The sequence below is a fragment of the Epargyreus clarus genome, unplaced genomic scaffold (genome assembly GCF_041222505.1).
Source record: "Epargyreus clarus isolate Ecla_fem2 unplaced genomic scaffold, WU_Ecla_fem_2.2 ptg000008l, whole genome shotgun sequence".
Taxonomy (NCBI): Eukaryota; Metazoa; Arthropoda; class Insecta; order Lepidoptera; family Hesperiidae; genus Epargyreus; species Epargyreus clarus.
This window is the reverse complement of record NW_027332216.1, coordinates 3,117,930-3,139,698: the sequence shown is the minus strand read 5'-3', so window position 1 is coordinate 3,139,698 and position 21,769 is coordinate 3,117,930. Positions and strand designations below refer to the sequence as shown.

Here is a 21,769-nt window from a genome sequence, read left to right as displayed (position 1 = left end):
CACCCTACATTCTAAGATACTACTACTAGGATAGACAGAGTTATAGAATTTCTGTAAAACAAAATAGAGTCCATACGTTTTACCATGTTAAACATTCGTTATTTGACTAAACCTAAATCTTTTAATCTAAGTATGAGTTACGATCGATCATTACTAACACTTCGCACAATTATTATTAAAAACTAAATTAAAACAATACTATGCCATGATCTAGTTAGGTGTAGGTAAACCTTAACCATGTCATGAAGTCATGAGATACATTTTTTTATAACTTTGTACCAACTAAAAACAAAAAAGTGCGCGCAAAAAAAATATTCCTACAATATACATAATTGTCTTATTTTTTGCTAAAAATTACGGTACATTACTCCAATTTCATCATTATGTTTTTATTATTTTTTTTCTTATTTAAGGTAACATTTTAACGAGATAAATCACATTTGCGGCAATACTGCAACTACATAGTTATGCAACCTTGCGCGCTAGATAAAAGCTCCACTTCATGACGCAAAGAGCGTACCGGCGCAAAAAAAACTCGCCACCGATTGCCACTGACTTTGACATGCTCGTAACCCACTTTACGTCACTTTTAAACTTGACTTTTAAGTAAAGTTGTAATCTCGTCTAAGTTTGTTGTACTTTTTAATATAAGTAGGTGTAGCAGACGAGCATGCAATCCGCCTGATGGGAAGCAGCAATGCCGTCTATGAACATCTGTAATCAACCCCAGATAAAATTAGATTTCTACGGCGTTGGTGCCCCCAGGCGAACCACATAAGATTCTACCTTTTAAAACTTGAACATAATCGTTGACAATCTTAAAGTTTACATACACTGACACAGATCAGCAGTAATTAGTGTGTCACATAAAAACGGACCTTTAATGTGGAGTGGAACCTTTAATTACTAATTAAAGGTTTTTTATAATATAGAAGTAGAAACCGAGCCTGCGCTCCACGTCATGATAAGTTAAGAATAAGGCTACTGCCGTCCTTACACAGGTGTCAGGCATTAAGTAGGACTCTACTTTTATCTGAACAGAATTTCAGGCTTCAGATGGGACTCTACTCTTAGCTAGGATTTATTGTAGATATCTATTGGTGTTACTACCACTTACTATCGGACTGCACAGTCTTCTGCTACTTCAATAATATAAAACAAAAAATAAAAAAATGTGACAGATGATTATAAATAGAAACACAAAAACATACCAATATTTCACAAACAGTTCTTAGTGACTTATTAAATAATCGATATCATTTAGCCCCAAGCGTTTATTAACCTAAGAATTGACCGAATTTAAATCAAACAGACGTCAGGGCTGCCGTAAACACCTTTCAATTTGAGCTGTCAGAATAATTCACATACGGTGACCTTACATAAATTGTATATCATAGGTCTATAGGTTGGCGAGTGGGCTAACTTGAAATGCATTTGGTAATGAGAATGCGTGTGCTTAAGTAGGCATGTGCCCATTGTGTATTCGTATGTAATGTGTATTGAATACAGCATTTTTTTTCATAATATAGGCATAGCATGGTCATATATAATCATCCTCAGATAGGATTAGATATTCCTACCTGCGGTCGGCCACAGATGCGCCGCTACCCCTGAGGACTAAGCTGGAACCGCTCGGAAAAGTATGTCTCCCTTACCACACCCTTTAAAACGGAACACAGGAGCGCCTTACACTGCTGTTATTAGACAGAAATAGGTGTGGTAATGGTGCCGCCGGAGTCGAACCACAAGGGGGTTCTACTACCATGAAAGCACAACGTTTGTATACCTAATAAGTATGCAAGACCCAAATTCTCATTCATGTATTTACTAAGATAGACGATTATTACTCTTTCACGCAAGAACTACTAGGTCGGATTTGAATGAAATTTGGCACACGTCGCTTATGAGCCGAATTAGCACATAGGACACTAGTAACACTTACTAACGAAGCCAACACGGGCAGAACCGCAGGCAAAAGCTAGCATGGAAAAGGACCACAAATCTAGCTACATGATACTTATTTCAGCTATATTTGTATTTGAGCTTATCAGTCCAAACCTATGGTCCAAACCACACACCTGTATTTAAATAGATGATATATCCAAACATATATTACATAACGATAATGGTCGGCAGTACCTACCTCTCTTCATATATCACAGCAAGCATACGAATACATTTATCAATCTCAAGCTAAACTTCACTGTATTCGTAGAGCGCGTAATAGCACAACCCTAGTATGGGTGGCGAGTCACGCAGCCGCTATCTGATAACGGCTAGCAGAGTCCATTTGTCATAGCAGACGTGGGCATGTAGCCGACCTAGTGTGTAGGTAATATCGTACGCATAGAGAACCTATTGTTATTGTCTCATATTCGCGATATTAATCATGCTAAATTGTCGAACATATTGGGGACAATGGTTAGGTACTGCACAAACCACTTCATCCGTTTACCAGAATATATAACTCCAATAATAAATAATTATAGAACTGTAAAAAACCGTTTACTTAGCACATATGATAACAAGATAATTATAATACCTATTTATGATAGTAGCAATGAATAGATTACTAAGTATGCAGAAACTTAAATGAATCCGTTACTAGTGAATGAATCAGTTACAAATATCTTTCTTTTCATCTATCCTTTTTCCCAAAATCCATGGAAAAGTCGCTGTTCAAATAATATTGTGCACAACGACGAATATCTACATCAAGCTTATTAAAGAAATGTAACACATATAATAAACGCTACTATCAAAAGCAATCCAAATATTCCAAGATCATTCCTTACCAAACAGGCAAAAAGCCTTTGGGAATAAACAAATTTATGAGCTTAGAAATTGTGAAATTAAAGATAGACACTTCGATTCTGATTTGAGATAACACGACTTATCTTTTAGAAAATGTGTTATTCATTTCTTTAATCTTATTACGTGGCTAATATAAGCAACAAATCTAACCACGTCAGTTCTATCTTAATCCTAATCTGAAGCTCTATTACCGAAACGGCATTAGGCTTAAACTAGGGATGTATGGATATGAAATTTCGGATCTATAACCGATATCATATTTTTAATAAACCCACCTTATGATACTCGTTAATTCGGATTATACGATAGCTTCGGTTACAAATATAACTTTTTAGCAATATAAAAAAAAATATGTAAAAACTACAAATAGATAATCAAACATCAAAAACAATAAGGTTTCATTTATAAAGTCAGACCGTCGTTTTGGTCAGGCAAAACAAAAAGTGTTTCATAATGGCGTCTTATTAACTCCTATTATTAATAATCAATCTATCCTATGTTTTATTTATTAAACATCGAAATTTGACACATTCTATATACTAGAATGGTCCAATTTCAATCGTTGGTCTTTCAATCTCTAACCTGATTATCAATGGGCGTTAAACTACGCCCACATCCGAAATTATTCGAAACTTACGGATTCGGTTACAGTTTCGGATATTTTTATTTCGGATATCCGACAGTTTCGGTTACAGTTACGGTTAAGCTCGTTACATCCTTAGCTTAAACCTAATCAAAGTTCGCATTGGCGCCACAATCAGAGCTAAGGTCACGGATCAACCTTGCGTGCGCACGATCGATAAGAGATACGATCGCCGATCCAGATTGCGCAATGACATTATATTTGGCGGGGCTTGTTTGTTTTATTTGATTAATGGACGCCTGATCGATTATTTGGCGCGATCGAAGAATATAGGCCTGATCATAGACATAAGGCCTGATGCTATGTAGTTTCCAAGGATATTCTCTAAACAACCCCAAATATGGTAGAAGTTCTGAAGATATGAAGTGACTTTACAACTGACCATACACTTTCATTATCAAATTTTTAACTTTATGTCATGTTATTACTCAAAGGGAGAACACGAGTCCGAACGCCCCTTAGCATAGACAAGAACAAAAACTTTTCAATAAGCTTTTGATCTTCAAATCGACTTTCTTTACCGACTATTGCCTTTATGTGTATTTAGATACTATTGTTTTATATGTAAAGGTACCATTGCGTAATTTTATCATAATATATTATATAAACATTGTTTACTTCTTGATGATTAATGGTCGTCGTTCCATATAGTACGGTCACGCGAGCTTTAGTTTCAGCAGATTTATTGATTCAAATCTACTGACAATGTTCTATGAATTGGAGTAGAATTAATAAACAGTCGCATGTTATGTGACCACTTTACCATTAAGTACATATCTGTAATCTATCAAAACCGAAAGATCGAAGGTGGTAGCACCCTTTGTGGTTCGACTCTGGCGGCACCACCGCCACACCTAATAACAGCAGTGTTAGGAGCTTCTGTGTTCCGGTTTGAAGGGTGTGGTAAGACTTTTCCGAGGAGTTCCAGCTTAGTCCTCAGGGGTAGCGGCGCATCTGTGTCCGACCTCACGTAGGAATATCTAATCCTATCTGGGGTTGATTACAGATGTCCATGGGCGGCAGTAGCCACTTACCAACAGGTGGACTGCATGCTCGTCTGCTACTATATAAAAAAATATAAAAAAAAAGATTTTAGTATTCGTGAAATTAAATGGCCTAGTTTAAAGGGTGTGACAGGGGAGTAAGGGAATGAAAGTAATATGAGGCATTCTTAGTCCTCAGGATTAATGACGCATCCACTGGCTGTCCTCAAGTAGGATCCCAATCACAACGTCGTAGCTAGTCATGAGCGCCCCTGCTAATGATGAGGCAAGCTCTATATTTTGTGCACCTGACAGCTTTGAAGCTTATCTCCCCTGGTACTTTTTATTGACAGAACTATTCTAATCAATGAAATATGAACACTGAACATCTTGACGACCTTTTTCGCCGACTCCTTATAATACCTACCTCGTTATCTAGTTTATTTTTGAAGTTATTGAAGGATGCATCCTTAGCAGCCGCTCGTAAGGTCAGGCCAAGCCTTAGCTGTGACGATGTATAACATTCAGGCTTATAATACACAACCTTCACCACCTTAAAACCAATCCTACACCTGATGATAATAATCAGACTATGCACAGTACTATTAATGACCATATCACAGGATCAGTATTGTGCAGGCACGAATGGCGGATCTAATCTAATAATCATTCATCAATTGATTCGGTGTGCCAATTCCGATTCATAGTAACCAATTGTTTATTACGATCTCGTGAGGTACTACACGATTTGTATACAAGCAAATTAGATCATATTCGAACTAACACGTGCGTGAATGAAATTATTATAACAATTATTCATGAGAAATGAGGGTAATCTATTCCTCTAGCGCTTGTTACCTTTGCACGGGGTTACTTATTGCAATATGCAGTGGTTTTTTTATAATAAAGAAGTAGTAGATCATCATGCACTTTACTTAATGATAGGTAGCCATTACCGCTCCAAGGTCATCTATATTCAAATTCTCGTCGATCGGTCATAGATGCATTGGTACCCCCTAAGGACGAGGTGGAATTTCACTATTATTTCGTATAAGGTATCTCCCTTGCCACATCTTGATCTAAACCACAAGATTGATGTTGTTTTGTCTGATATCATGAACATTGTTGTTATAAATCAGCATCAGGTTGAAACATATAACATAAATGAAATAGTCATGATATAAAGAATAATTTATTAGATATCTATGATCTGGGTACATACTAAATGCTTTCTATCACTATATACAAAAATAAGTCACTGGGTCGCTACCTATACACATATCATTAAAATAACTGAAAATAACTTAAACATGATATTACATATTTGATATTACTAGTTAATATTTATCTTAATTTTCCAGTAATGTTTTATTAAAAATCAATATTTAATCAATAATAAATAATCATTATTTAATCAAATTAAATAAATATTATTTACTGAATTTATTTAACAATTGATGAAAAAAATGTTTAGGGTTTAGATGTACTACTAAATTTATTTATATTTATATACGGTTATACTCTTTTTACTTATTCTGATGTAAAAAATACTAGACAAAATGTTACAATATAAAAAAAAATAACTTTTGATTTAAATATGGATTTTTACAATATATAAAAAATATGCTAAGAAACAGCTCATCAAATTAACTTTTTATACAAATTACAAGTTTTCGGTCCTGGAATTCAACCCCTGGGGTTTTAATTTAAACCCCTGAATTCAACCCGAATTTACAAAAACCGTGGAACAAGTGTTGCATAATTTCTAACCAGATAGTTAAATGCAAAAATTCAAAATCATGATGTTAAACCTTATTTTAGGCGCTGCGCAAACGGGGACACTTTCTGTTACTGACACAGCACACCATAACAAGCAACCGTGCTCACTGTGTCCCGTGTCGGCAATCGGACACAGTTGCCGATGTCCTGTCACCGACACGGGACACCACTAGAAACCGTAGCTGTAAGAAACCGTAATTGTAAGGAAATTTGTTAATGTTGCTTGTGTCTTCAACTGACGACTTTTACCATATACGTTTCCAGTTACCGACACCGAACACTTCTTGATCGTTATGAATATAGTCTTAAGTGGAAGCAACTGGACACACGTATGCGCAGGGAGTTGAATGATTTCATACTGATTCTATAGAAATGAAATATTCATCGGTAGCTTGTGTCTGACACAAGACACAAAAGTGTCCCCGTTTGCGCAGCGCCTTACCCCCAATAGAATTATCCTTATTCCTTAGTGTCACTGTCAAATTTTTTGTTCTAGCCTCAGAATTTTACTCTACGACTGGTATATTTTAAATATAGATTAAAAAGTATACACAAAGGTAATAAATGGAAATATAAATTAAATATACTTTAACGGGGCGTGCACACAATAGGCGCAATGCATCGCATTGCAATGTGGTGCTGATAAGAGCCTGTCGAATTGATAACGCCCTTCTCCTGTCCCTTATTAATTAAAAATGAACGAATGAAAACCTTCAACATTGGTAGTGTAGAAAAGGCTATAAAACAAAATATTACATAAACATTAATTTTGTCCAAAATTTTTTGCTAAAGGATTTACATTACATGCGGCCATTTGAGATGCTTGCCGTAACAAAACAATAACATGACACTCATTCTACAAAACTATAAACTTAAGAATGAATGAATGAACGTAAAACATCAATATTGGTCTTCTAGAAAAAGGCCATAATATAAAATATTTAGGCATTATTTTACCCGAAAATACTGAAGTGAATTTCATTTGCATACGGCCATTTTAAATGTCTTAATAAAACAAAAAACACCTTAACATGTCATTCATTCAACAAAACGATAAACAACTTAACATTTCGATCTTCGTCAGCCGTCCTGGTTCTGCAGCTGTTTCAGCTGCTTCAGGACGGTGTCGAGCAACTTCCTCCTGTCTCGCTCGTTCTTCTTTAAAACAGAGAAGACGGACGACTTCTGTTCAGCCTCCTTGAGTTTCTCGAGGAGTGTTGCGGCGTCGCGGGGAGTCACCAGCGCGTACTTCCCGCCTTCGATGCCGACGTCGTGGAGGTACGAGGACCAGTCCCAACCGGTTATCAGGTCGAGGAGTTGCCTAGAAGATGTTTATTAAATTTTAATCGTTTAGATTGCATCCTGTTCCCTTCCCCCCACTTTCATTTTACAAACACAGTACAGAATGCAAAGATAACCTAATGGATTATAATTCGCTCACGCTGGGGTCTGGGATTCGAACCTCAGTTACACACCTCACCATCTTTTAGAGCTAGTGATGTCTAGAGTTTTTTTAAACAAGGACAGATGTTCCAATTGTCAATGGGGAGGGCATCCTCAAAAATGTTGGACCAGCGCTTAAAATACACAAAATATCCACTCTGTCGACGGGTTTGATAATTATAGGAGTTTAGATAAGATTTCGGTACATTTTGATTTCTCCGATAACCTGGAACGTTCTCATTTTGCACACTAACAGATTGAACCAGGTCCAGTTGGTACAGCGCGCCCGACACCTGCCGCACTGCCGGTCCAGCAGCAGGGTAGGGAGCCATCACACCAACCTCAAGCTGGCGAACTGCTCCAGCAGCTCCCCCTCGCGCAGGCCGGGCACGGGCTCGCCGGCCGCGAACTGCTCGCACTGGATCACGTCCAGGTCCAGCTGGTACAGCGCGCCCGACGACACCTGCCGCACTGCTGGATCCAGCAGTAAGTTCCTTAGGCGGATCGCGATGCGGTTGGTCGCTGCTCGCACTGCTGCCACCCTGGGGAAGGTTAATTCTTGTAAGGAACGAATATAAAATCCAGGTGGTAAGTTGTGCCTGACGTAGATGAATATCTGTAATGAACTTATCCAAGGTAGAACACAGACGTGTTGCTACCTTTGAGAATTGAACCGAATATCAAATCCTTTGAATAGCGCTGGAGCAGGTCACTTAAAATTTATAAATAAAATTATAAAGTCTCCCTATTAAAAAAATCCCCCCTACTCTTCCCTAAAAAAGATAATCTTAATTCAATATAAAACTAATACCTGGCGCGTTCTGGTAGGTGTTCGAGAGAAGTTAGTACTCCAGAGAGGTAGCTGAGCATGTCCGTTACGAACGCTGAGGCTTGCCCCGTCGGTTCCACTGTGTACAACCGAAGATAACAATGTAGGAAGTTTGAAAAAGATATTCAACATTTACATTGGCAATAGCATAACAAATGGATCAAATCAAATCATTTTTATTGTGGAACATGGGTACAACATAAAATTTTGGGTAACAAGGTTTTGGAATCCTCCATATCCCGCGCTTGAATATTTGTCATATTTTAAACTGTACGTAGACTATCTACGTACAAACTTGCGGGGAAAAGCTGGTAAATAAAAATATTAAGCCACTTACCCAACAACCAATCGTAGTTCTCAAGATCGAGAAACTCGTCGACTTTCTTTTCAAGCTTTTCGCATATCTGCTGCTCGGCGTCATCGCGCGCCGCCTGGAACATGCTGCCCGCTGCCTGCAAACATAAAAGACATTACTAATACGCCACATACTTGACAACGAAAAATAATTTGAGAAAATATTTAAAAAACTAAATTGTGGACGACAATATACTGTGAGGTATGTATTAAATGTATCTGTTTAGTCTAATAATTGTTTGATCTGTGTAATCATGCAACCTATATAACCAGTGTTTATATGAAATAAAGAGTAGTATCATTCGAGCATTCCTAAGTTTCAATTGTCACCTACATCCCACCTTATATGGCGACCCTGCCGAAAAGGCATACACGCGCTCCGCGAATTTGAGACGCTGCGACAATGGGCCGTGTGCAGTGTAATGATCGGATTGGCAAAGTAGGCGCCGCGCGTGTCATTCAAATTTACCACGAAAACTACAAAAATGGGAAAACAGCAATCTAAGGAGGAGACCGTCATTGTCCAAAACGCAGCAGCTGGTAATAACTATTCAGAAGAAATCAGATTTCACATGTCAACAACTAACATTCTGTTAACTGTAATCGTGCTAGCAGTTTTATTGGGAGCCCTATATATTATATACCGAATCTATAGAAAATGCCACAGGAGATGGATTACGGAGGAGATAAATAAAACAGCCTTGAGAAGATCTGTTTATAGACGCCACTTCCAGCAGGAGATCGCGGATACAAAAGAAGATGCCGTATAAAGTGTGTGCGTAAAATGTGTTAAGTGCATATATCCAAAATATAAAGCGTATATCGAAAATATATTATAGGGAAAGTGTAATCAAATAAATAATAAGTTCTCGAAAAAACATTATTAAAAAATGTATACTCGTATATACATAGGTACGTAAATAATTAAATAGACCGGATTTATTTCGCGTGTAATCGTATCTAACTATCTACATAGTAAGTGAACAGTGAACATGAACTGGGTTATAAAACGAATTCAGAGACTTACCTTACACGGACGACGCAGTGATTGAAATTTGAACTATTGGTGTTAATTGCGTTTGTTTAGATTAGATGCTGATTAAATGTATACTTATATTTTAATATGAATCACTTACAGGTGCTTAATGTATTTTATATTACTCTACGTTATGGTGGTAAGTTATGGATATTATTGTAACATTATATGATGATTTAAAGAAAATTAGAGAGTATTTAATAAAGTTAGGACCGAAACGAAGAACAGAGAAAGTATTAGAAAGTAAATTAAAGGAGATAAATGTAATTTATGACCAGTACAATTTGTGGTTAAATGATTTTAAAGATAAGGTTTCGAAAAAACATTTAAGTTCTCAAGATATTATATTAATAGAAAATTATTGTCATAAATTTTTGGAGTTACGTGAGGATATTTTATTATTGTGTCAAAGTGATTCTGATTCGTTTACAAAAATGAATTCATTTGATTTGAAAACTGCCTTAAATCTTTTGCCTGTTATGACAAACGAGGAATCTAACACCAAACAATTAATTGACAATATCGAATATTATAATTCTATATTAAAAGAGAATACTTGTAAGCAAAATTTAATTAATTTTGTTCTGAAAAGTAGACTGTCACAAGAGGCTAAGATAAAGTTAAAATCTAAATATGATACTGTCAGTAATTTAATTGATGATATGAAAAGTGTTTTGTTATGTAAAAAAGCTGCAACGGCAATACAAAATAAATTACAAAAAATTAAACAAAATGAAATGTCAATTGCAGATTATGGGAAAGAGATTACAGAGTTATTTGTGGATTTGACGATTACGCAATCCGACGGTAATGAGCAATGTTACAATATTTTAAAACCAATCAATGAAAAAATGGCTATTAAGCAATTTTCTGACGGTTTGCGCAATCGTAGGTTAAGTACAATTATTTCTGCTCGAAACTACAGCTCTTTAAAGGACGCTGTGCAAGCTGCGCAAGATGAGGAGGTTTCAGCTTCTACTTCAGGAGAAATAATGGGTATGTCGAAAAGACCTTTCACTAATTTTTATAACAGAAACCGTTCTAATAACTTCAGAGGCCAGCGCGGAGGTCGAAACTTCGTAACATATAGAGGACGAGCGCGAGGACACCAGTACACGGATACCAGTACACATTCGTTTACTCGAGGCCAGTGGACTCGAGGAGGAACGAGAGGACGAAGGCCGTACAGAGGTAATTTTTATAATTCTAATAGAGGAAATCAAGGGATACGTAAAGAACGTAATATAAATATTATGAATAACACTGAAAATACTTTAAATTCAGAAACAACATCCAACAAGTTTTTTCGTGACTAATAGTGACAATTTTATTTTAGCTAGTGATAGTAACTGTTTTGTTTCTTTTTCTTCCGAAAAATATCAGTATAAACGACATTATTTTCTAGTAGATTCTGGAGCATCTTTGTCAGCATGTACATATAAACATGTTCTCGAATGTAACATTCCTATCCATAAAGGGAACGTAACAATAAACGGGTTAGGTGGCAAAGTCCAAGCAATAGGATACGTGCATTTACCTCTGACTTTAGGAGACGAAACGATTAGTCAGAAATTTTATGTTTTTAATAACCTACCGATAAAAGCTAATGGAATTTTAGGTCGTGATTTCTTAAATAAATACAAAGCTCAATTAGATTTTAATAAAAATGTTTTAACTTTATTTACTGATACAAAAGCTACGTCTTTGGCATTGTTAAATGCATGTAAAGTTACATTTAACATTCCGGCTCGAAGTGAGTCAATACATTTTATTTATACAAACATTAATGAAGATTGTGTAGTATCATCGCAAGAAATAAAAGATGGTGTTTTTCTAGCAAGTTCTATAGCTACTCCTAAAAATGGTTTAATACCTATTCGAATATTAAACGCTACTGATAAGGATATAGCATTAACGGAAATACAACCTAAAATTGAAAAACTTTGTGAATATGACATTTGTGTGTTTGAAAAATCAAAAAATAATTCAGATAGGGTAAAACAATTGTTTTCTTTAATGAAGTTGCAACATTTAAATGATGAAGAACAAAGAACTATTGAAAATGTTTGCGCGAAATATGCAGATATATTTTACCTCCCTGGAGATAAATTAAGTACTACTGATGTATACACTCATACTATTTCTATAAAACCTAATACTAGTCCTATTTTTTCAAAACAATACAGATTACCATATTCTCAAAAAGATGAAGTTAAAAATCAGATTAAGAAGATGTTAGAGGAAGGTATAATAGAATCTAGCAAAAGCGACTGGTCTAGCCCAATATTATTAGTACCTAAGAAATCAAACTCAACGGAAGCTAAAAAATGGAGATTAGTAGTAGATTATAGAAAACTTAACAATTGTATAGAGGATGACAAATTTCCGTTGCCAGATATTACAGAAATTTTAGAATCATTGGCAGGTAGTATTTATTTTACACATTTAGATTTACACCAAGGCTATTACAACGTAAAGTTAGATGAAAATAGTAGGAAATTCACAGCATTTCATTCGGGTCAGTACCAGATGACGCGTATGCCGATGGGACTGAAAACTAGCCCAAGTTCTTTTTCTAGAATGATAACAATGGCTATGACAGGTTTAAATTATGAAAAGTGCTTAATTTATTTAGACGATTTGATTGTTTTTGGCAGAAATTTAATGGTTCACAATAAGAATTTACAAGATGTATTTAATAGACTACGTACTGTTAACCTAAAATTGAACCCAGCAAAATGTGATTTTCTTAAGAAAGAAATTCTTTATTTAGGACATGTAATATCAGGTAATGGTATTATGCCAGATCCTGCTAAAATAGCTACAGTTAAAAACTATCCTGTTCCTATGACCACAGATGAAGTTAAGAGATACGTTGCTTTTACTAATTACTATAGAAAATTCATCCCAAATTTTGCAAAAATTGCACATCCATTAAATAAATTGACAAGAAAAGGTGTACAATTCGAATGGAATAGTGAATGTCAGCAGTCATTTGAAACTTTAAAACAACGTTTAATAAACCCGCCTTTATTACAATATCCAGATTTTTCCAAACAAAATTGTTTTATTGTTCAGACCGATGCGTCGAACAATGCTATAGGAGCTATTTTATCAAATGGAAACGGTAAACCAATAGCGTATGCTAGTAGAAGTTTGAACAAAGGGGAAAAGAATTATCCTGTGATAGAGAAAGAATTGCTTGCAATAGTCTGGGCTGTAAAGTATTTTCGTCCATATTTATATGGCCAACATTTTAAAATACTTACAGACCATAAACCGTTAATATATTTATTTAATATGAAAGATCCTTCTAGTAGACTTATCAAATTCAGAATGGCGTTAGAAGAGTATAATTTTGAAATACAATATATAAAAGGTTCTGACAATGCAGCTGCAGACGCACTGTCTAGAATCACTATACAAGATTTAAGAGAAATGCATGAAAATGTAATAAATGTTATGACGAGAGCACAAGCTCGAAAATTAAATAAACCTGATAGTGTAGATGATATGGTACCCACAAATTTGAGGTCTGATCAACCACAAGTGGTAAATACCTATATCAAACCAAAGGAATCAGTCGAATTAAGATTTATTGATGGCGAGAAGTTAAAAAACTTGAGAAAAAAGGGAATTATAAGTAAAGAAAATAAAATATTATGTTATGTTGAAAGTAAAAGAACTATTTATGTAAAATTTCTAAATTCTCAATCGCAAATGGCGCGAGACGAATTTGTGAGAGAGTTAGATAATTTTTGTAATTTATTAAAGATAGAAGAAATATACATATTAAAAAGCAAAGATAATGATATCTTTATTAAAAAACTATTAGCAGAGATAAAGAATAATAAGGTTAGGTCCGGACCGCGTATATGTATTTTAAGTGATGTAAAAAGGATTGAAAATAAGGATGATAGAAAAGTTATTTTGAATGACTTTCATCTCTTACCTAGCAGTGGCCATGCTGGTATGAGGCGGATGTCAAATAATATAAAGAAATATTATTATTGGCCTGGTATTGAAAAAGATGTTAGAGAATTTGTAAAACGGTGTGATAGATGCCAGCGCCAAAAATATTCAATACCTAAAAAAGAACCAATGGTTATAACTAGCACAGCAGATAGTGCATTTGAAAAAATATTTTTAGATCTCGTAGGTCCCTTAGAGACTGATAATGACAATTTTTCTTATGTGTTGACGTTACAATGCGAACTTACAAAGTATGTAGAAGGTTATCCCTTAATTTCTAAAAAATCAGAAGAAGTCGCGAGAGCATTTGTTAATAATTTTATTCTCAGATATGGCGTTCCTAAGGAAATAGCAACAGACAGAGGAAAGGAGTTTCTTTCAGAAGTATTTCAAGAGGTATGTAAGTTGTTAAATATTAAGCAATTAAATTCAGCAGCATACCATCACCAGTCGATAGGAGCTCTAGAAGTTACTCATAAACATTTGAATGCATTTTTACGTATTCAAACAGAAAACCATCCCGAGTTCTGGAGTAAGTGGATTCCTTTTTGGTGTTTTGCTTATAACACAGGAGTGCATGCAGAGACAGGTTTTACACCATATGAGTTAGTATTCGGTAAGAAATGTTCTCTTCCTAGCAATCTGACATCAGAATTAGAACCACTTTATAACTTTGAGAGTTACCCACGTGAATTAAAATATCGCTTGCAACTTTCGCAGAAAGAGGCTAGAAAAAATTTATTGAGAAGTAAGTTAAATAGAAAAGTAGTGTATGACAAACATGTTAATCCTATTAGCTATAAGGAAAATGACTTAATTTTAGTAAAAAATGATGCACCATGTAGTAAGTTTAATAACATTTATTCAGGTCCTTATAAAGTTGTAAAAGATATACCACCAAATGTAGAAATAATTAATAAATATGGAAAAACCGATATTATTCATAAAAACCGCACAAAACCGTATGTATCTTGATTATATTATTATGTAAAAAAAAAATGCATTACTATTTTTTTTTTTTTCAATTAGTAGGGTGATGTGAGGTATGTATTAAATGTATCTGTTTAGTCTAATAATTGTTTGATCTGTGTAATCATGCAACCTATATAACCAGTGTTTATATGAAATAAAGAGTAGTATCATTCGAGCATTCCTAAGTTTCAATTGTCACCTACATCCCACCTTATAATACGATAATCCGTTTTTGTTTTTTTGTGAAAATAAATATGTAAACTGTGTTCACTTGTAATTGCAAAAACACGATTGATTAATATATTATGTGTTAGAAATTAAGGACCGATGGTGTATCCTGTGTTGGTGAACCTTAAAATAAATAAATAATGGAATAATACAAGGTGTGCTTTTTGTGAAGGTGCAGTTTTGGTTTTTATCAAAGTTCGCCTCATAACTCCTTTCAGAATTCTCGTTAATCCTTATAATTTCGGATTTAACCCTGAAGGCCTATTTGAAAAATTCACCCTGTGTAACGCTATCTACATTTCGTAAAATCGAAAAACCATTTCGAATCAAGTTTCATACTCTAAGTAAAAGGCTGGTAAAATGGCAAAAAATTATGAACAATGTGTAAAGCTGTAATAGTAGTGGCAGGGATGTTAGGACAATTAATTTTCGTTACCTGCGTAGTTACCACTTCCGATCCGGTGATGTTGCTTATGAATTCGTACAGATATGATGTCGCATCTTCCAAGTACTTCGTGTCGACGATGATCTGAAATTTTAACTTAAGTTTAGTACTTTAATAACTATTAATTTTACTTTCTATTTCTTAACTCTCACAATGTATAAATTGGATAAGTTATAATATTATTAAAACACAAAAAGGTATTACCACTGTGGACGGACACGCTCGCAAGCGTACGCGTGTGCACGTACAGGTTACACATTTGCACTTGTAGCATGGTCGCATATGCACGCACGTGTATGTCAGCCTGCACACCGTTCCACTAACACGCAATATCGTTTTCCGCTAGACATCGGTGTTGCGGTGGCACCCGCAAGGTTGACCCACACTAGTTCTGCCACAGACTTGACTCCGCCCAGCCCCAGCCCAACGGAGCGCCGCCCCGGGAGCACCCACCTGCACCAGCTGCATGAGCGGCAGCGGGCGGCGGAACAGCGCGGACAGGCAGCCGGTGAAGGAGCGGCTCAGCAGCAGCGAGGCGGAGCGCCGCCCCGGGAGCACCCACCTGCACCAGCTGCATGAGCGGCAGCGGGCGGCGGAACAGCGCGGACAGGCAGCCGGTGAAGGAGCGGCTCAGCAGCAGCGAGGCGGAGCGCCGCCCCGGGAGCACCCACCTGCACCAGCTGCATGAGCGGCAGCGGGCGGCGGAACAGCGCGGACAGGCAGCCGGTGAAGGAGCGGCTCAGCAGCAGCGAGGCGGAGTGCCGCGCCGCCGCCGCCCGGCTGCCGCCGCCCAGCCCCAGCCCCGCGGAGTACTTCAGCCACGCGTAGATAAACTCCTTCACTTGTACGTATACCGCTGGGACTATTGACGAGAACGGGAACCTGGGGAAGATACAAACCCAATATAGATTTTTTTTATATTATAGGAGTAGCAGACGAGCATGCAATCCACCTAAGGTCGGCCACAGTTGAGCCGGTACTCTTGAGGACTAAGCTGGAACGCCTTCAAACCAGAACACAGCAGCGCTTAACACTGCTGTTATGAGGCAGAAATAGGTGTGGAGGTGGTGCCGTCGGAGTCGAACCTCAGAGGATACTATCACCTTCTGTTATACTAGCGAAACTTGAGCAATCAGACAATATGTCTAAAAACGATAAAATACGTACTTTCTCGGAAACGGTTGACTTTCCAATTCTTCACCCTCGTAAGGAAAGGTGTCCATAACACCATCATATTGCTCTTGGTTTTCTACCTGTAAAACAATTACAAAAACCGAATTCATTTACAACACATCTTAAAACACTTATGTTAATAGAAACGAAGAAAAGTTACTCATTCAATCTTATTTTCACTATTACTATTTGCTACATCCAATTTCATTTTTAACCACAGATCATAAATTCATGGGAAAAGGTACGGACCACAACACTAGCATACAACAATTAAAGTCATAGACTAGAAACAATAGATCAATGAGCATAGTCTACCAATCATAGACTATAAATTAGAGGTCATATGTTATAATACGCTCCAAACTGCTAGTCCGCTCAGAAGTTGTTGCGAGCAGGTGTAGTCATACAATTTGCTATGGCGACGCGTCTTATTTCTATATTCAGAGCGGACTAGCAGTTTTACGCGGACTATACATGAACGTAAGATGATAATTACCTCAATAGGCAAGAATGAAGCGTTGTCAAGTATATCACGGAACACGACCACCCATCTCTGCATCAGTACCTCGGTGTAGTGTTCAGCCATCTCTTGCAACAACAGAGGCAGTGGGTCCGTTGGAAGTCCATAGCATCTAAAGAAATAATATCCTTTATTAGTTATATGTAGTAATTTTAAAGAATGAATGATTAAAAGAGTGAATGTATGAATAAATCAATAAATATAAATAAATAAATAAATAAATAATTAATAAGCTAGTATTTTTTGAGACTTTTCACCTAAACCTTAGAGGAATTAACATTTGTTATCATTATTGGGAACTTATTTACTTACACAATTATTTGAAAAAGAAATCAAGTTACTTTTACTTACTTCAAAGCATTGATGAACAGCATAATCTGATGCTTGATGCTCAACATCAGGGTAGGATCGGTGATGAGCGATGTATTCGTTCTGAGCGTGGAAGCCACCTTCGTGACCGACATGCTCCAGGTGTCCAGCAGCCAGTCCTTCGACACCAGACCAGCTCCGGTAGTCAGGAGGTGCTCCTCGAGGATAAAGAAGCCCAGGACGGCGTTCAGGTAGCTCTTCATACTCTGAATGGAGTCATGGAGATTGCCTGATGATGGAATCAGAACAAGACGCGCTTGTTGCTTGCGTTGGGCTCTGAAACAATTCTTTTAATAAAGTATTTTGCTTAAATTTTGAAGACATGAAATATTTTTGGATTATGCACAAAATCTGGTATTATTTTCATTTACTATACTAGCCAAGTTGACCAAACTTGTAGTAAAAGCTATAAAGAACTGTCAAGCATGTTAACTCTACGAAAACAATATAGTTTATTAATAATAATAGGTTACAAATTTCTAATTTATAAAAAATATTAATTGTATTGGAAGTATTTCTCTTCGTTTGTATAAGAAAAAATATTTTTGCTGACAATTTGTAAGTGCTCCATAGACTTATTATTTGAATAGAAAAACGGAATTTTACCTGTAATACTGTATAAACTCATTTTTAGCACCCAACACACTGTGAATGTGTAGACACCGATGAAGTGGGCTGAAGTCCACCAACTCATGAGGACACTGGGGACCTACACTCTCCTTATTCGAAATACCGAGCACTGCCATATCTAAAACAAATAAAACATTGTTAACGCCACACATTAATATACCAGATAATTTAAAACTGAAAGATTTTTAAAATGTACCTTTCTTACTCTTGACAATGTTTGCCAAACTTCGTCCGAGCATCTCTTGTGTTTGCTTCAAAGCCATAGCACCAACCTATAAAGAGAAAAAAGATTAGATGTCTCATAAAATACCTCGATATATTTCTTATCAAACTTGTATGTGAAAATTACTTTGTTAAGCAGTAGCGAAGGAAGAAAACTATAAATAATCTTTTCTAAACAAATGTATGTCTTAAATATTTTTAAGTATTTATCAAATTATAGGCGTTTTTCTGCTATTGGCCACGCTGCTGTTAAGCATTGAATTTCAATACCATAAAAATTCGGTCCCCGATATTGTACACTGTAAAATTTACAGTATAAAAGTAAAGCGCTTATCACAACTACATACTTGAGGACTAAGCTTCCGGATATTCTCCAGAAAGTCCCTTAGATCTGCCATAGAGGCGTCCTGTATGGACTGGCGAAGGCGGGGGATGTCGGCGGATATTTGCGCGCACCACTTGTAGGGGCCCACACGAGGAAGCAACACGTGTTCTAGCTGCTCCAATGTCTTTAGAGCAGGGTAGTACCTGGATATTTAAAAATGGATAGGTTCTTATCTTATTAATGTACCAAATGTACATATGAATTATGCATACATTGTGTATAAAAAAATGATTGACTTTCGCAAACCTTCAATAATTTAACAGATGACCAAAAACAAAGTATGTATAAAAAAATAATTAATTCATTAAAATAAAACCATTTCGGTAGTAGTTTCAGAAAAATATTATACCTGACAATTTGTAAGTGGCGTCATTGGCCTATACAAAATAAATATATTTCATTTCATTTCATTTCCATAGTCCTATTTTGTCATGATATACACAAATTAAATTACCATTTGGATAATTGCCTGAACAGGGATTGAATGTGGAAATTTACTGGACTGTTACATTTCATACATTTTCATATAAATCCTATTGTCTATTACTACCCCATTGCTGGGCCCTTATCTCCCTCCAGCAAGGGTTTAAGCCTGTAAAGGCCAAATACCGGTTGGCAGACTTCATACACCCTTCAGAACTTTTATTTCAGTTAAGTTTCAATATTGAACAACTAGACATACCTTTTGGCTTCTACTTGAGTTTTCAACTTGGAGTATGTGGTCAGTAACGGCAAACACAACTCCATCTTCTCAATAGTCGCAGCAATGTTCAGCTCCGCACGACGCGCCCTAATCAGCTCCTCAGCTCTGGTGCATAGTCCTAAATTATATACATCATAAAAACATTAATAAAACTAAAGGGTATATAACATTTTTATATCTGACGTGGTATACACGTCAACCATTTTGAACTATATAATTTCTGTGGCCATTGATAAAAAATTCAGCCAATTGATTCCCATAGTGATTACAATCAAACAATTGTATGTGTGTAAATATTGTAAGTAATACTTTCTGAGATATTAGAGTTCAAAACTGTAGAAAATGAAAAATTAGAAATTGATATCTTTATTCCATTGCACTGAGCACAGATCTCCTCTCAAAGTGAGAATTTTTTTAGAAGCCTCCGGCATTTATGTTGCCTTCATGTTTTACTTCACTGTTTAAGCAAGTGATCATTAATTTCGAGTATGCACATAATTTTGACAGATGAAAGATGCATGCCTGAGATTGGAACCTCAGATTGCCAGAATTAAAGGTCCAGTTTCTAACCGCTAGGCTATCACTACCCTTAATGATTTATGAATAACAAATGAACGTAAAATTGATTCTTTCACTTACCTTCAGTGGTTTCTTTGACATTAGCATCAACATTTGATATCTCTGCATGCAGCTCCTCTGCATGAGAACGTACTTGTAACAACTCTCTGATCGAATCTATGAAACCCTGCAAGAATTATAAAAAAAAAAAATAGTATTATGTTATTACAAATACACTTTTACAAGTATTATTTCTAAAATTGTATATGACCAAATAGTAAAAAAATTTGGGTCAAATAATGATGGAGTTCTTGGGAGTGGAGTTTCTTGCGCCGCTTCTTCTCCATAGCGAAATACCTTCCGAAGCAGTGGTAGTTTGTTGACTTTCAAAAAGTATTCTATATGAATCAATTTTGAATAAATGAGATTTGAATTTGAATTTGAATATTTGAAGCATATTTATCTATGAAGGTAAAACCCTTTATGGTTCGACTCCGGAGGCACCATCGCCACACCAATTTCTGCCTAACAACAAACACATCCAGCAGCACTTAACAGCAGTGTCACCTGTTGAGTTGTGCTGTGTTTAACTTTGAAGAGTGTGATATAGGAAATATATTTACCAAAGTCCTTCCAACTTAGTCTTTAGTGGTAGCAATGCATCCATGGCCGACCTCAGGTAGGACCCTTTATCTGAAGTTGGTTACAAATGTGTATAACTTACCATCTGGTAGACAGCAAGATCATTTATTACATTTACCTACATTATGTAAAATATATTTGTTTATTACCTGATAATAAAAATTACACAGCTTCTCAATCTCCTTGTCATGCTGCTTGATTCTCTCATCGAGTTGCTGCACGAAGGCCTCATGACCTCCCTCTCCCTCATACACAGAGCGGAAAGCTGGCCCCCAGTAGTCATCTATGCCTTCTATCTCCTGAAATTAATAATGTAGATTATAAATACTACAACACAACAACAAACACATATATCCCTCTGTTGATAGCAGGTCTGTCGACAAAACAGGTATCACATGGAAGCAGTGTCATAAAGCTCCAATACTAGCCATGTCGGTCTAATGATGTCCACTTCATGCTCATTTCACATTCCAGCGCTTTACAGCAGTGTTCTTATAAGCAAAGTGCTGTGTTTGTAGTCTATGTGTCAAAATTTATTACTGAGGCACCAGCAAAATATAAAAAGACAAATGTTTTTGTCAAAAAATACTTCAATATCACAGTAAGCGAATGTTGGCATTTATACTAAGTTTTATTTAGAAATTAATGGGCGTACCTGTATAGTAGCATTGGTCATTTTGATTTTTCTTTCGCCAATACGAAATTGACACTAATTTTATAGATGCTACAAGATCCTTATAATGTTGCAGTTTATATAATTTGTAATTTGGGAACAATTATCATAGAAACCAAACACACAAGACAAATGTTTTGTAAATTAAAAATTCATTTTAATAGTTTCAATACAAATTAATTTTACTTCGCATAATGACATTGACAATGACATAATGACAATTGACAGTAACAACATAATATAGATTACCTTAAAAAATATATCAAACGTGATGTTCCATACATCACGTTTGATATATGTGCTTAAATATGCTTAAATGATATATGCTTAAATCTATTAATATTAATTTATTTTATGCACTTAATAAAAGTTAAAAAATTGTCTGCAATGTATTTC

The 21,769-nt window shown here is 36.0% G+C and overlaps 1 protein-coding gene across 1 annotated transcript; it reads right to left on the bottom strand.

Moving 5' to 3' along the window:
* Positions 1 to 6,986: 6,986 nt before the first annotated feature.
* Positions 6,987 to 21,578, bottom strand: Sec15 (exocyst complex component Sec15). Its single transcript, XM_073075622.1, has 16 exons — positions 21,356 to 21,578; positions 20,850 to 20,999; positions 20,140 to 20,245; positions 19,480 to 19,618; positions 18,760 to 18,940; positions 18,387 to 18,462; positions 18,167 to 18,308; positions 17,543 to 17,836; positions 17,168 to 17,303; positions 16,666 to 16,751; positions 16,170 to 16,380; positions 15,490 to 15,582; positions 8,829 to 8,943; positions 8,474 to 8,570; positions 8,004 to 8,204; positions 6,987 to 7,540 (listed from the first exon to the last, which is right to left on the bottom strand). Exons 1-16 carry the CDS (start codon positions 21,374 to 21,376, stop codon positions 7,300 to 7,302), a joined length of 2,289 nt encoding a protein of 762 aa, XP_072931723.1. The 5' UTR covers positions 21,377 to 21,578; the 3' UTR covers positions 6,987 to 7,299.
* Positions 21,579 to 21,769: the final 191 nt, after the last annotated feature.